General features: G+C 36.4%; 1 protein-coding gene across 1 annotated transcript; it reads right to left on the bottom strand.

Annotated features, from left to right (window-relative positions):
* Positions 1 to 12572: 12572 nt before the first annotated feature.
* On the bottom strand, positions 12573 to 13505 carry LOC105527472 (olfactory receptor 4F15-like). The gene has a single exon (XM_011963798.1). The coding sequence runs from the start codon at positions 13503 to 13505 to the stop codon at positions 12573 to 12575; it is 933 nt and encodes a 310-aa protein (XP_011819188.1).
* Between the last annotated feature and the right edge of the window lie 3137 nt (positions 13506 to 16642).

Genomic DNA, 16642 nt, shown 5'->3' with positions numbered 1-16642 from the left:
TGACTGGGACAGAAGTGATGATTTTCAAGTGACCTGAGAATAAAAATAGAAAAGAATAAATATCATTGGAACAAGTGGATTCTCTATTTTCCCTGCTAATTAAGTTAGATATAGCTGGAAGTAGAAAAATGAAGGATATTGAAGAGATAAGATTAACAACAAATTTATTATGTAAAGGACTCCCTGAGGAAAAAATATGTGACTATAAATTTTTACATATGGAGCAAAAAGGGGCGCTTAATTTTCATCCCAAAGTTAAACTCTTTCTTCTTTCTCTAAAATATTCCTGGATCATTTCCCTTACCAATTCTCTAGGTATTCTTCCACAACATAAATGCTGTCTTTTATGTCACATGACTATTAATACTTTTGGACTAATTTTATGTTCTTTTACCTATTCCTGTCTGAGCCCATTAATATTCTCTCACTTCACTAGCCTAATAGAGATCATCCAGGTCAAAAGTACTGAAACACATCCCATTACTTCCTATCTTGGGCTTAAAAAATTTAAATGGAACTCAGGTGCACAGGATTTAAACATTATAATAATTGATTTATGACATATCATCTCTGGTTCATTTTTAATCAATAGATTGATAGTCAATGAAAAATAAATTATTGAATACCTGATAGTAAAGAAAAGTAAATATAACAATGATAATTAATCAAAGATACTAATTGGTAAATAACCAATGATAACATAATATCACAGATAACATTTATTTAGTGCCTCCTACATTTGGAACATTGAGTCAGCCCATCCAAATGACTCCATAGGTAGGTGCAATTATATTATGCCTGTTTTACAAATGAAGGAACTGAGGCTCCGAAAAATGAAGCGGCACAGCTAAGACTTGCATCCAGAGCTGGGGGGCTTCAGAATGCATGTTCCTAACCGTGGCACCATGCTCTTCAAGGCCACCATTTCCAAGCGTACTCTAGATCTCTCTAAGGCTGTTAATGCCTCAGTTAACCTTTCTCCACCTTCAAGTTTTCACTTCTCTTGACCTGTTGCAAATAGAGTCTCTCCTTTCAAAAATCAAATCTATCAAGGATGAAGGGTGAAGATTCCTTTTGATTTTTCCCTTCTCCCTTAAACTCTTAACAGGTAAGTAAGTTTATTTTAATTTATACATTCCATTTACTGAACAAGCCAAAATAATCTAGCTTTCACTTTAGAAAATCATTTTAGAGAAGTTATCAGGGATACAGCACACAATTTTCTACATATGAAAATATCACATGCAATAATCACTTTTTAGTCATTGTTTTATTTATTCTCCAAGTTTGCTACTATTGACCCTGTCTTTGTTTTGAAATTTCTTTTGCCATTGATTGCTAAATATGTTGCCTATCCCCAAACCTCTTCCATCCCCATTTCCTACTAAGAGAACACCTAACTGATTAGGTATTTGGTAGAGATCTCTCAATTTGGAGGGATGATAGGCCCCTATTCTAGCCCCAGGATGTAACATGATCATCTAATTTCACTTAGCCATGATTGGTTTAAGAAGAGCATGTAATATAGATATGAGTAATGAGTTGTAAAACAGGGTCTTCTGTGAAAGATTTTCTTTCCCAGATTAACAAACAAAACTTCATTTGGAGAAGGCTCTTTTCCTGGTCCCTTTATTCCTGCATTAAGTATTAATGTGATGCCTACATGTGCAACAACCATGAGCTCTTTAAGAGCTTACGTATATATTAAAATGATAATGTGAAAAGATAGAAACAGAACCCTGGGTCTCAAAGGTCTTTAACTGATGCCAGCAAAGTTCTACCTTCTGAAATTTGTAATTTGAGAAAAATAAGCCCAGTTTGTCTAAGAGATTGTAAATAAGGCATTGGGGGTTGCAGCTGCATTCCTGATATTTGTATAATAGCACTCTTAACTTTTCTCCTACATTTCAGACTTTTTTGTTTCTTTCACTAATAAATGTGTTCTTTTGTCCTACTTACTCTCCAATTGTTGATGTAACTCAGGAGTCTATTTTATATCTTTCTTTTTTCACCCAAATATGTTTCATTGTTTTAACTATCTATATCTATAGTCTTGGACTTTAGCTTAATATATCCAAAACTATACTGGAGCCCATAAATGGACAACCACAAGTAGTTCAAAGTTAAAATGTCCAAGAGTGATCTTATTATTTTATCATCTATTTAAATCCCTTAGGAAACATTATGACTATTATCCCAGACGCCCAATTCAGGAATCTATGTGGCACCCTTGTCTTCTCTTTCATGTTGTATCCCAAATGGACAATTATGCCTCCTGAATATTTCTCAGATTTGTTTCCTTCTATTCATTTCCGCTGTGAGTTCTTACTTCATGTTTATGTACGTTCTCATGTTGACAACTGAAAAAAACTTCTGAATGAACCCTGTCTCCAATCTTACCTAATTTCAATTTATTCTGTACTCTGATTTCAGATCTATCTATCTAAAGATAAAATATGATCGTATTACTCTCATTTTAACTTTTAGTTTTATCAAAAAGAATATTTGAAATTCAATGTATATCACACAAGACTCTTCATGAACTGGACACTATAGTTACTACATTTTTTCATGTGTTCTGCCTTTGCATATGCTCTTGCCTGTGTTATTCCCGGTCACTAGAAAGTGGAACCATCACTGGCTTTAAGGCCTGATAGACTTCAGTTGCCCTCCCACTCTGCCAGCTACTTCAGAGCTATATAAACTTGGGCAAGGTACTAATGATGCTGATAATGTTTCTTGTCTAGAAAATGAGAGAAGTGGAATGCACTTCTCTTGATACTGTATTTGAGATAGCATAGGCAAAACTATTTTTACAAGTGTTACTTCCCTTTCCTTTTATCCTTCAAGACATGGATCAAATGTCTCCTCCACCTGATATATTCATTGAAGACCACAAGCAAATACTTTCTTTCTATGAACTATTGTTCTAACATGCATATTTTAACAATTAAAGTATATTACACTTTTTATATGCTGCTGCTTCATTTTCTACTATGATCTCTTTAAGAAAAGGAGCTTCTGGTGAACTTTGTGTACTCCAATACTTACAATTTCTAAAACAGTGTATGCACCAATACATAGTCTTCAGTAACATTCATAATAGAAAGTTCAAAAAGATATATTATGCAAAATAAGTGTCCTAGATGCCCCTGATGGGGATCTCTGCCAAGTGACTTTGGGGATTGAACTTACTAATACCTGCATAGTGGTAAGGAAACAGAAAGCAATCTGGAAGTCAGTGACTCTCCTGTTTTATGACTGTCTGCTCAAAGTGATCTTGGCATCTCACATTTTCAAGTAAATCTTAAATCTAATGAAATAAAACTAGAAGAAAAGGTTTTTAAAAATATTTTTGCCTTGAACTACATGTGTAGAGGTACTACAAAATATCTGGTGAGTTTCTCAAATTACAGTAGAGTACTAACGTAAAGCATTTTATAAATATATTGCAGAACAGGAGAATATCACCAGACATTTGGAAAGGCTCAGTAATTCAAAAGAACACCATAGTGTTCATAACGAAAGCCCCTACAAAAGCTGTTCGTTACATTAATAAGGAAGAGAATTTTTAATATACTTGAATTTATAACCCAAGATTTTTTGATGGACATGATTAAATAAGCACAAAATTAAGGTAAATTAACATGAAAAATATATACAATACTCAAGTTTCAAAAATTATAAAACACTATGAATGTAAATATGTATGTGGAAATATTTAGATGTTACACAACAATGTGTTTGGGGAATTTTTAGATTTTATATTTTTTATAAATATTAACTCATTTTCTATAGTTTTACAAAAATATTTATGGATTAAAGGTTTTTTTTAAATTTCCAAATTTTAAGTTCAGGGGTACATGTGCAGGATGTGCAGGTTTATCACATAGGTCAACATGTGCCATGGTGCTTTGCTGCACAGATCATCCTGTCACTCGTGTATTAAGCCCAGCATCCACTAGCTATTCTTCCTGATCATCTCCCTCCTCCCACCCATTGCCCTCTGACAGGCCCCAGTGGGTGTAGTTCCCCCCACGTGTGTCCAGGAGGTCTCCTGATTTTTTAATTTTTAAAGAAATTTTCAAGTTAGTGGAGGAAATAAGAAAAATGTTATGAGTAATTTTTTAAATATATATAGAATGAAAGTGTAATTTCATGGTACTACTGTATAATGTACTGGCTAACATCACAGATTCTGGGGCCAGACTACCTGGTTTTGAATCTCCATCTCCCGGATTTATGAGCTATGTGTCCTTGGGCGAGTTGCTTCACTTCTCTGTCCCTCAATTGCTTCATCTGTAAAATAGGAATAATAACAGTACTTACCTCATAGCGATATTAAATGAGTTAGTATCTGGCAAATATTTGAGCATGCCTGGCACATAGGTATTCAGTAAGTATTTTTTATAATAATTATGATTTTTAAAGACATGGTCATTCAGTTCTGTCCAAACACAGAGATAGTTTAGTCAGCCAGATTGTGCTCAGTTGAAATAGCTAAGACTTAGACATAACCTTTTATTTTCACAATTTTAGTTTTAGAAATAAAAGAAATAGGAAAATGATGACTTTTTTTTTTTTCAAAGATGGGGTCTCAGTTTCTTGCCCAGTCTGGAGTACAGTGGTACCAACACAGCTAGCTGCATCATCCACCTCCTGGGCTCAAGTGATCCTCCCGCCTCAGCCTTTGGAGTAGCTGGGACTACAGGCGCTCGGCACCACACCTGCCATATGTATATTAGCAGAGATGGGATCTCACTATTTTGCCTAGGTTGGTCTCAAACTCCTGGCTCAAGTGATCCTCCCATCTAGGCCTCTCAAAGTACTGAAATTACAGGTGTGAGCACTGCGCCCGGCAGAAAATGAGGACTCTTTACATATCAATTTAATAAAGATAAAGGCTCTCTGAAGAGAAAGTTATCCCATGATACTGCTGAAATTATGAAAATGAGATCAGAAGGATATAAAACAATGTGAGTGACAGTCATTCAAATAAAGAACACCACTACCATAAAAAACAAAACAAAACCAAAAAAAAAACTGTGCATAAAAAGAGTAGAAGTGATCTGGGAGCACAAAGAATAATAAGGAGCAGAAGCAGTGTGCCCAGTTCCTGGGGAGTTAAAGAGCAGGTTTCCTAAATACCTGCTCAGGCTCAGTGTTGACTCAGCAGCAGCTTCAGGATATTGAGACATACAGAAAGGTTAACACCAGTTTTGAATCATCACCTTTCCCTAAGACAAAAAATTATAAATAGTTTTGACCGTGAGGAAATCAATTGGCAGGGCTTGGTAGTAAGACTGGATGTCCATGATTGCTTCTAATGGAAACCAAGTCTTCTGTGTACATTATTTTTCCCAAGGGTACATTATCACATTTTGTAGAAAAGAATTATAGGGAAGTTGAGTAGTGTGATGATAAGTGATTTTGTGCTCTGTTAATTTACATTGTAGAGAAATAATGAATGGATATTTGAACAAATCATGGGAGTTCCAAAAAGTAGTGCAAAATCAGATTGGGAAAATTTCACTTGGTATTTTTTCACAGCTTTATGCAAGTTTAATTTATATATTGTAAATTTCACCCATTTTAAGTGTACAGTTAATTCAATGATTTTTAGCAAATATATGGAGTTGTTTAACATTGCAATTCAATTTTAGAACATTTCTATCACCCTAAAGTGATCCTTTGTGCCTGTTTATAATCTTCACTCCCAATCCCAGACTCAGACAATAAGCAATTGATTTCCTGTCTCTATATATTTGCCTTTTCAGGATACATCAGATAAAGGGAATTGTACAGTATGTAGTCTTTTGTGACTGGGCTTGTTTCACTTACCATTTTTGCCATTCTTCTATGTGGTAACATGTATCATCTGTTTATTACTTTTAATCCTTTATATGTCACATTTCATTTATCCATTTACCTGGTGATGGACATTTGGATTATTAACAGTTTGGGCTGATTATGAATAATTCTGCTATGACCATTCCTGTTCAAGATTTTGTGTAAATAAATGTTTTAATTTTTCTTAGATATGCCTAGTAATAGAATTGCTGGATCATACGGTAAATTTACGGTTAGCTTTTTAAGAAACTGCTAACCTGTTTTCCAAGTGGCTGTACCATTTCACATTCCAGCCATCATTGTGTGAGATTTCCAATTTCTTGAACCCCATCAACACTTGTTATTGCTTATCTTTTGATTATAAGCATTCTGGCTGTTGTGAAGTGACCATCTCATTTTGATTGTGATTTACAGTTCTCTAATAACATAATGCAAACATTTTTTTCTTGTGCTTACTGGCCATTCTCATAGCTCCTTTGGAGGAATGTGTATTAAAATCTTCTCATTTAAAAATTAGATTATTGTCTTCTGAGTTGTCACAGTTCTTTATATGTTCTCAATATATAAAGTTTGAAATATAAAGTTTTTTCAATATAAAGTTTGAAAATATTTTCTCTAACTCTGACTTTTCCTTTCACTTTATTGATGTGATAGAAACTTTTGAATCACAAATGTTTCTACTTTTGATGTAGTCCATGTTATAAAATTTTTAATGCTTTATTCTTTTGGTGTCTTTTCTAAGCATTCTATGCCGAACTCATGGCCAAAAGTTTTCATGCTATGTTTTCTATTGAAAATTTTCGATTTTAGGCCGGTAGCTATTAAATCCATTTTGTGACAATTTTTGTGGGTAGTGTGTGGAAGGATCTAAATTCATATTTGTGTTCATTCTACTTGGAATTCATTAAGCTTCTTGAATTTTATATCTATAGATTATCCAATTATGAACACTTTCACACATTATTTTGAACATAAAAACTTTTCAAAGTGTTTGAACATTACTTCTCCTTTTCTGTTATACTTTAAGTTCTGGGATACATGTGCAGAATGTGCAGGTTTGTTACGTAAGTATGCATGTGCTATGATGATTTGCTGTAGCTATCGACCCATCATCTATATTAGGTGTTTCTCCTAATGCTATCCCTCCCCTTGCCCTCCACCCATGACAGGCTGTGGTGTGTGATGTTCTGCACTGCAGGGCTGCCTCAGACATCAGCAGTGGCTTGCAGGCAGACCACACCCTTCCTGAACCTGTCCTGCAGAGGGAAGCATGCCCTGTTACCCCGATGGCCCACAAAACATGGCATCTCTACCATCTCAGTGTTCTGATAGTGGGGGCTCCTTCCCGGCTTGGGTACCACCAAACCTGCCGGTCTTGCCTGGCTGGCAGCAGTGGGGGTAGGGGAGCTGCATGTTCTGCCTTCTAGATCTTTCCTGGTGGTACACAGAGCTGTGCTCTGCCCACCCACAGAGTTCAGGCAGGGATGAGGCTGCTGTGCTGGAAGCAAGAGCAGAGACTTTTCTGGCCAGAAGTGACTGTGGCCTCTGTCAGTGTTATGGCAGCTGGTGCTGGGCTGCTCAGGAATATAAGGCCTGCAGTGATTCCCCACAGTCTTGAATGATAATCTCTGCAAAAACTCCAAGTGGTTCTTTGTATCAGTCTAGAAGCTTGGGGATTCCGCGGGGGTTCGCCTGTTCCCAGGATGGCAAGGGTCCGTGTGGGAAGTGTGGATGCCCCAGGGACTCTTATGCTCACCCTTTCCCTGTATTACAGAGCTTCCCCTGGCTCAGCCTTGATCTTGGGTGGGTGGCTGCCCAGCTTTCCATTTTTCTGTTCTTTGTGTGTCTTTTTGCTCCTTGATGGATCCTGATGTGACTTCTCAGACAATTCACTTGAAGAGTCAGTATTTACTTACCACTTTGTTTTCTCTCCTACTATTTATAAAAATTACTTCTTTTTAGCTTGACATCTTAGACTCCACTCCTTTTTCTCCATAGCTTAATGTTCAGCCAATTACTGGCCAGAGGTTATGCTCAAACACCTTGAGCCAGTAGGGCTTCCACTCTTTGTCAGTGGATCTGTATGCCCTTGGAAAATGCATTCAAAGTTCAGGCAGTTTACAAATGTTCTCTGCCTTTTACTTTTTGCAGAATTCCCACTTTTATTCTTTCATTTACACAAGGCCTCATGTTCAACCGGGGATGCGTAAATTGCTAGTGGTTTTTCTTGTCTCTCATAACTGAACAGGCTTACCCAAACACACCTTTTTAGATCACTAGGTGTGGTAAACAGAATAATAGCCTTCAATGATGTCCATATTTTTTATCTCTAAAACTTACTAACATGTTATGTTACCTGGTAAAAAGGACTTAGCCAATGTAACTAATTTATGGACCTTAAACTTAAGAGCTTATCCTGAGTTATCAGGGTGAACCCAGTATAATCACAAGGGTCCTTACAACAAAGAAGCAGGAAGATCAAAGTAAGCAAAGGAAACGTTGCTGGGGAAGCAGAGGTCAGGGTAGAATTGAGCCAAGAGACAAGGAATATGGGAGCCTCTATTGGTGGGAAAGGCAAGAAAATTGATTCTCTCTTAGAGCCTCCAGAAGGACCACAGCCTTACTGACCCATTTAGGACTTCTGACTTCCAAATGGTAAGATGATAAATTTGTTTTGCCTTATGCCACTACATTTGTGGCAATTTGTTTCAGCAGCAATAGGAAACTAATATCCTAGGTATATGCTAGAGTTTATCAATACTTACTCCCTGAATCTTCCTGTTAAATTTCTGGCTAATTTGCTAGTCATTTTTTTTGCCTCCACCAGGATCAAAGTCTCAGGATAGCTATGATGTTAGCTTTCTATATTTGTTTGCCACAGAAATTATGACCGTTTCCGATAACACTCAAATAAATGTTTTTTGTTTTTTGGGGTTTTTTTTCCCCATGCCCCAAGTCAAGTCATCTACCTCTAGCAGTGACAGTGAAGCTTCTAATTGTCAAGACCTGTCCTGATCTGGTAGAATTACCATGCTGATGGAGCTGGGGGCAGTGGGTGAAGCCCTGGATTAAAACACCACAGACTACTACTGTTTTCATCTGAGGTGCAGCAGTTTTTCTTGAATATAAACTTAATTTGTTGTATGCATTTAGTTAATATTTAGAGTCCCAAACTGGCTGTTTTACACAATTGCCCAGATTTTATTATTACTTTAATACCAAAAATTGTTCCATATTTAATTAATATAGATAAAGTATTTTTTTTTCAAAATCAGAGTCTGTTCATTGGATAAAATACAAAGGTGGTATTTTTCAGCCACCACAAACTGGTGAATAAATAGAGTGAACAATGTAGGCTTTCAGCATATGCTTGTATTTAGTACCATCTGTGAAGCTGCTGCTTATTGACTCTTTATTGTAAAGAAACCACTTGATTTCTCTTTAAGAGAAAGATAAACTATCTTTTTAAAAAAATTATTATTATTATTATACTTTAAGTTCTAGGGTACATGTGCAGAACGTGCAGGTTTGTTACATATGTATACTTGTGCCATGTTGGTGTGCTGCACCTATCAACTCATCAGCACCCATCAACTCATCATTTATATCAGGTATAACTCCCAATGCAATCCCTCCCTCCTCCCCCCAAGATAAACCATCTTATTAAATATTAGCATAATTGCTAGTTTCCAGCTTTAAGTTCTGGGCTTTAAATGGGAAATAGTTTGGCCAATTATCTGTAATACGAATAAGAGAAAAAAGGTTGAAATAAAATTCAGTGCGTAATGTATGCATTATACAGGAAGGAAAAATTCACCCAAGCAAACAGTGTAGGGAAAATTGTGTAAAGACTCAATGTCCTTTCTTTGCAAAACCAAATCTATAAATATATAGTGTACCCAGCACATCTAATCATGGGTGGAAATAGAATATTGGACAAATCTTATTCATTCATTCAACAAATATTTATTGAGCACTACTCTCTGTCAGGTACTAAGCCTTTCTGCAAGTAAAAACAGCCCTTTTACCTCTGACTGATGAGATCAGTATTCTCCTGCCTGAAGAAAATATAGTGGACTATCATGAGACAATTTCCTTGCAAAGGATTGTTGATTTTCTTAAGGACCTACATTCATTGTCTCTCACGACTTCTAGACCAGGTTAAAGTACAAAAGTATCACAAAGGGTGAAAGTATGGAGTGTGATCCGTAAGGAGTTACATTTTTTTATTTTTTATGCTAATTAATATCAACAAAAGCCTGGGGACATGAGTGAGAATGAATTATAAGGATGTGGGATGAGAGTGGAAAGAATAAAAAGTTATATCAAGCCAAAAATGCTATATTGATTCACTAACCAGAGATTCTAGATTCAATGTGTTAGTTCAAAGGGCTGGCATCACTTGTCATGGTCTGCTTGGTTAATTTACTGAAACTGGCACCCAAAAGTGGACTAAACAAATTAAGCTGAAGCTTTAGAATTTTCTTTTTTATACTGTTGCGAAAAGTATTCAAACACTTATAAAGACAGGAATGCTGGAATTGATTTATCATGTAAGACATTTATCATTTACCATGTGAGAGCTGTTCAGCCATGCTAGAAGGTCCAGGGAACACTCTCTTCACCAAGATTTTGAGGAATAGATTCTTGAGGAAAGCTCTGGTATTGTTGAATAGCTTATTTCCTTAGGCCCAGGGTACTCACTTTATTGTAAAGGAAGTGCACAAAAACACACAAAGTTAGGAAACTCACTGTCACTGATCCTATCATATATTGTAACAACTGAGAGTTGTCAATCTGATAGAACATTGGGATAGCCTTTTAAAGTTGCAACTGAGACACAAACCACAAAATTGAGCTCTGTGCTTCAAGATACATGCTTTGAACCAATGGACCTATGTCCCCTGTGGATAAAATATGCAGTTCTCTAAACCAAAGGATACAGAAAACAGTAGTATTTATTACCATAAGTCTCGATGACCTTGGGTAGTCTCTGTTTTCTATTCCTGAAACCTTAGAATTTATTAGAGTGGAAAGAATGCTTTTGGAGACATACTAGGGATTCTAACAAATCTAAAATTTGTAGTTGCTTTTCTGTCATTTGGGATTCTTCATGTTGGTGAACCAGTAGGCAGAGGAATGTGTTACCTCGTTTTTATCCCATATTAGATAAAGACAGGATGATGGCATGAAGAGTTTGCCTAAAACTAGGGGTCAACCTAGGCACCACCAGGTGGTGGTTCCATGATTAATCAAAATGGTAAAAGAATAATTGTAGTAACAACAGACTGGCAAGAATATTCTCACCAGGCACTCAAACTGCTCATAAATGAACTGGGTCACTTCATTTGACAAGCAACCTAGATCAGTAGAAGTGCTGTCTAAGGATGAGGGGAATTGAGAATGAGTAACAGAGGAAGAGATGGTGATGATCTATTAGGAATTAAAATGCTATTGTAGCCTATCCCACTATCTCCTTTTTATCATGTGTGTGTGTGTGTGTGTGTGTGTGTGAGTCTGTGTGTGTGTGTCTGTGTGTGTGTGTGAGAGAGAGAGAAAGAGAGAGATTTTGAACAGACAGCACTTTAAAGAATCTGTGATAGGATGAAGTTAAATTAAATGGGGCCTAAGTGTCTTTAAAAAATGAATAGAGCCATCGCTCATGCCTGTAATGCCAGCACTTTGATAGGCTGAGGTGGGAGGATCACTTGAGGCCATGTGTTTGAGACCAGCCAGTCTGGTGAACATAGAGATACCCTGTCTATAAAAAATAAAAATAAAATAGCTAGGCATGGTGGTGCATGCCTGTAGTCCCAGTTACGCAGGAGCATGAGGCAAGAGGATTGTTTAAGCCCGGGAGCTTGAAGTCACAGTGAACTATGATTGCATCACTGCACTTCAGCCTGGGTGACAGAAAAAGACCCTGTCCAAAAAAAAAGAGAAAGAGAGAGGGATCAATATACTTTGATACTTGTGGTTTCCAAACAAGGAGATGGTTCCATAAAAGTCTACCTGCTGGCTTGTCTCTGGCTTCCTAACATGCACAGTATTATGTGAGGGACATTCTGGACATGCCAAGAATGCACTCTCTAAAAATGAAAACAATTCACCTTGTTCTGTTGCAATGAGATAATTATAAGTCACGAGATCAACAGAGTCACTTGCTGGGGTGTCAGTAGGCTTGAATCTCAATTATGTTTATCAACATAAACATTTTTCACTTCTCAGTATCACTTCCCTACTCCCTCACAGAGCTTCCAAAAATCAGCTTCCAAATAAAGCACTTGCAAACAAAGTTTCTTTTTGGGTCTTCATCTGACAATTCAACTAAGTGACTAAGTGGAGCTACTAGTCCTATATCTATAACCATTCTATGTGATGATTGCTGACATTTACCAAAACAAGTTTGCAGTTTGAGAACTTCATAGGAAACAGGAGAGATGATGTCACTATGTCATTTCCTCTACTCAAAATAATTGCAATTTAAATTGTACAATATTATTTATGAATAATTTTGCTATCTAGTAAAATATGCCACATCACAGCAGGTTCACATTTTTTACAGTAATAAAAGCAATTAAGTAAATGCTCTGCAAAAGTAGTAGAAATCTGCTTAGTGAGGTGGATGTCATTTCCGGGTTGGTCTGGACATCATGTTATATGGCAAATGCGACCAACAGGCAGGTGAATGTATAGTTTTAGCGGCCCAAAGATAGATCTAGTCAGCAAAATCTGACATAATAGTTCCATTTGAACAATCTTTGTGTGGCTATCTTCATATCTTTGTTCCTTAATGTATAGATGACAGGATTCAAGGCAGGGGTGATAGCAAAGTCAGCAAGGAACAGGTATTTGTCAGTTGAAGATATGAGGAAAGGCCACACATAGAGAAATGTGCATGGAATGAAGAAAAGAACAACAACAGTGATGCAAGCTGACAACGTGACAAATGCCTTGGATAAGAACGCTCTGGAAAAACGCTTCCAGAAAGTGATGAAGATATAAGAAAGGATTAGCAGAAAGAAGTTGCCCATACTCATGAAGCCACTGTTGGCAGCAACAAGAAACTCAAACATGGCTCCATCTGTGTATGCGAGTTTTATGATCCTGGGAAAGTCACAATAAGAGCTGTCTACTTTATTAGGGCCACAAAAAGGCAAGTTTATAACAAAAGCAAATTGGGACATGGCATGGATAAGCCCAGTAACCCAGCCAGTGATTACGAATAAAACACACCTCTTAGGGCTCATGATGTTCAAGTAATGAAGGGGCTTACAGATTGCTGTGTGCCTGTCAAATGCCATGGCTGTGAGTAACACCATCTCTGCCCCTACCATGATGTGGATGCAGCATATCTGTGTCATACAACCTTGGAAAGAAATTACTTTGTATTCATTTGAAAGGTCTGAGATCATCTTGGGGATTGTGGTGGTGGAAAGGCCCACATCAATGAGGGAGAGATTGGAAAGCTGGAAGTACATAGGAGAATGTAAGTGAGAATTGGCGATTACTGAAAACACAATGAAGAGATTTCCCAGGATGATTCCTAAATAGAGCAAGGAGAATATCAATATGAGAAAAATTTTGGTTTCCCATGAACTGGAGAGTCCCAGTAGCACAAACTCAGAAGCCAAGGAGTCATTTTGTCCATCCATTGACTTGGGCAAAAAAGCTGATTTTCAAACCACCTGAGGATAGAAAATGAGGAAAAATCAGAGGCAATGGTACTCAAGTGTACTGCCTATTTATCCTGCTGTTTTTTCTATGGGTTATGTATATTAGAGTCAAAAATCATTGAATCTTATACAAAAACATAAAGAAAATAGAACTATAGTAATCAGCAGAGTGATTACATAAGAGAGAAAGAAAATTATGAATATGTTGATGGAATCAAATAGGGGTACTGTTTTTCTTATTCCATTATCAGACTTTTTGTTTTGTTTTTCTTCTCAAGGATTTTTAGACATTTCCCCTGACTACTTACCTAGATGTTATCCCATCCTAATAATCTCAGGTGATCAAAATTTTTCACACATTAATGCTTCTGCACTAAATGTGGAAATTTTTCTCAGTTGTTATTTCTTACTAAACTGTTCAAATTAGGATTTTCAGGCCAAAACTGTATAATGCATTTTGTTTTTTTTTTTATTTGAACAATTTACTATGGAGGTTAGGTACACATATTGAGATTATAATGTTTAACTCATGATTCATTATCCTAGTATACATGGATATTTATGTTCAATACATTGTTGAATAGAAATAATATTTATTAGGAAGTAAAATAGTATAACTAAATAATGATAATACTAATAGTTAACATTTATTAAGTAATTTTTTTCCATGCCAGGCACTGCACTCAGTATGTCATTGCATTAAACTTCACAAAATTTGTTACATGTTTTTATTAGACCCATTTTGCAGAAGAATATGAAGAAACCTAGTCTGGTGAGATCAAGTATCAGAGCTGGGACTTGTATCCAGAGTTATAAGACACAGTAATTCATGCTCCTAACTATGATCCTCTGCTCTTCAAGTTCAGCCTCTTCAAATATCCCATATATCTTCCAAGAACATCCATCAGTTACACTTCCTTCAACTTTTAATTTCCTTGAACTCTTAACATAATGAACTTCTTCTATTTTTTTTAAAAGATCAAACCCTTGAATCCCCTGTTTTCTTCTCATTGCTCCGTTCCTTTGCCAACCTTTCATTGGCAAGATTATCTTCACTTTTCCTTCACTCAATAAGCTAACCATTTGGTGTTCACAGGTTTCCTTGTCAGAGAAAATAATTCTGATTTTCAATATGCCATATAGTAATCACTTTCTAATCTTATTTTGCTTGATCTCTCTGTAGGATTTGATACTTTTTATCAAAACCTTGATTCTGTAATTCCCTTTACCCTTGGCTTCTTGCCTTCTATGCCATTCCCCTTCCTACTTCTTTTCATCAGAAATTCCATTTGTTTAGGCAATGAGCTGAAGTCTCTCAATTTTAGAGAAAGTAGCACTATTCCAGATAGAGAACATAATGCATTATTTTTCTAAACCAGTTGCTATAGTCCCATTATTCCTTGGCATAGATTTGTCTAAGGTGGGGCATGTGACCCAGAACTGTTTAATGAGATATAAACCTGTACCAGTATCTTTTTTGAAGGGATTTTCTTCTCAAGTAAAAGGACAAACCTTCATGGGGAAAAGGTTTTTTTGTTTTTGTTTTTGTTTTTGTTTTTTTTCTGTTTCATGATTCCTGTATTTCATGTTAATGTTATGCCTTAGGTGAAACAACTATGAAATCCTAACATATGTAAAATTAGAAAAAAAGTCAGTGAAAAGTTAGGAAGCGTATTAGTCAGGGTTCTCTAGAGGGACAGAGCTAATAGGATACATATATACACACACACACACACACATATATACATATATCCTATTACATCTTTACATTATATATACATAGGGGAGTTTATTAAGTATTAACTCACATAATCACAAGGTCCCACAATAGGCTGTCTGCAACTTGAGGAGCAAGGAGAACCAGTCTGAGTCCCAAAACTGAGGAACTTGGAATCTGATGTTCGAGGCAGGAAGCATCCAGCATGGGAGAAAGATGTAAGTTTCAAGGCTAGGCTGCCCTAGTATTTTCATGTTTTTCTGCCTGCTTTATATTCTAGCCATGCTGGCAGCTGATTAGATTGTGTCCACCTAGATTAAGGGTGTGTCTTCCCTTACCAGCCCACTTAATTAAATGTTAATTTCCTTTGGCAACACCCTCACAGACACATCCAGAAAGAATACTTTGCCTCCCTCAATTCATTCAAGTTGACACTCAATATTAACCATCACAGGAAGGAACTAGGACCCAACAGACATACTGGCCACTTAATCAAAGCCAGCAATTGTCTCCCTTCAGATTTCTTGTCATTTGACAAAAATAACCTCTAGCTTGTTTGATCCACTACAAATGAGGTTTTCTGTTATTTGCAGATGATGACAATCTGAGTATTTCTATGATAGCACTTCCCTAATCGTTCTATATTCCTGATTTATTTTCTATGCCTTTCACTGACACAATGATTGTTTCTTCTCTACTCATCCTTTAACTCAGGGTTCTCACCTAAGAATGTTTTTAATTCAACAGGGTTCTCACCTAAGTATGTTTTTAATTCAATGTGAGTTTATTCATCTGGGCCAGTATCTACATATGGACTTCCAAGTCTGTAATTTTATCTCTACAGTTATATATCCAACAATCCCAGAGTATCCAAAACTGTAACTGGTACATTCAAATGAGGTTTATGCTTCCATCTTTAAGTTAACTGGTCAAAACTGAACTCATGATCTTATCTACTACATAATTTACTTCAATCTATTCCAATGCCTTAAAAAATATAATTACCAAAGAGAATTTTAGACCAATATCCCTGATGAACATCGATGCAAAAATTCTCAACAAAATACTGGCAAACCGAATTCAGCGGCACTTCAAAAAGCTTATCCACCATGATAGATTGGGCTTCATTCCTGGGATGCAAGGCTGGTTCAACATATGCAAATCAGTAAACGTAATCCAGCATATAAACAGAACCAAAGACAAAAACAATGATTATCTCAATAGATGCAGAAAAGGCCTTTGACAAAATTCAACAGCCTTACTGCTAAAAGCGCTCAATAAATTCACTATTGATGGAACATATCTCAAAATAATAAGAGCTATTTATGACAAATCCACAGCCAATATCATACTGAATGGGCAAAAACTGGAAAAATTCCCTTTGAAAACTGGCACAAGA

This window comes from Colobus angolensis, unplaced genomic scaffold (genome assembly GCF_000951035.1).
Source record: "Colobus angolensis palliatus isolate OR3802 unplaced genomic scaffold, Cang.pa_1.0 Scaffold625, whole genome shotgun sequence".
NCBI classification, from domain to species: domain Eukaryota; kingdom Metazoa; phylum Chordata; class Mammalia; order Primates; family Cercopithecidae; genus Colobus; species Colobus angolensis.
The sequence above is the reverse complement of the archived record's forward strand: the minus strand, read 5'-3'. Positions and strand labels throughout refer to the sequence as shown.

Coding starts and splice junctions, on each gene's coding strand:
- LOC105527472 (XM_011963798.1), bottom strand. CDS start 13,505: ATGGATGGACAAAATGACTCCTTGGCTTCTGAGTTTGTGCTACTGGGA.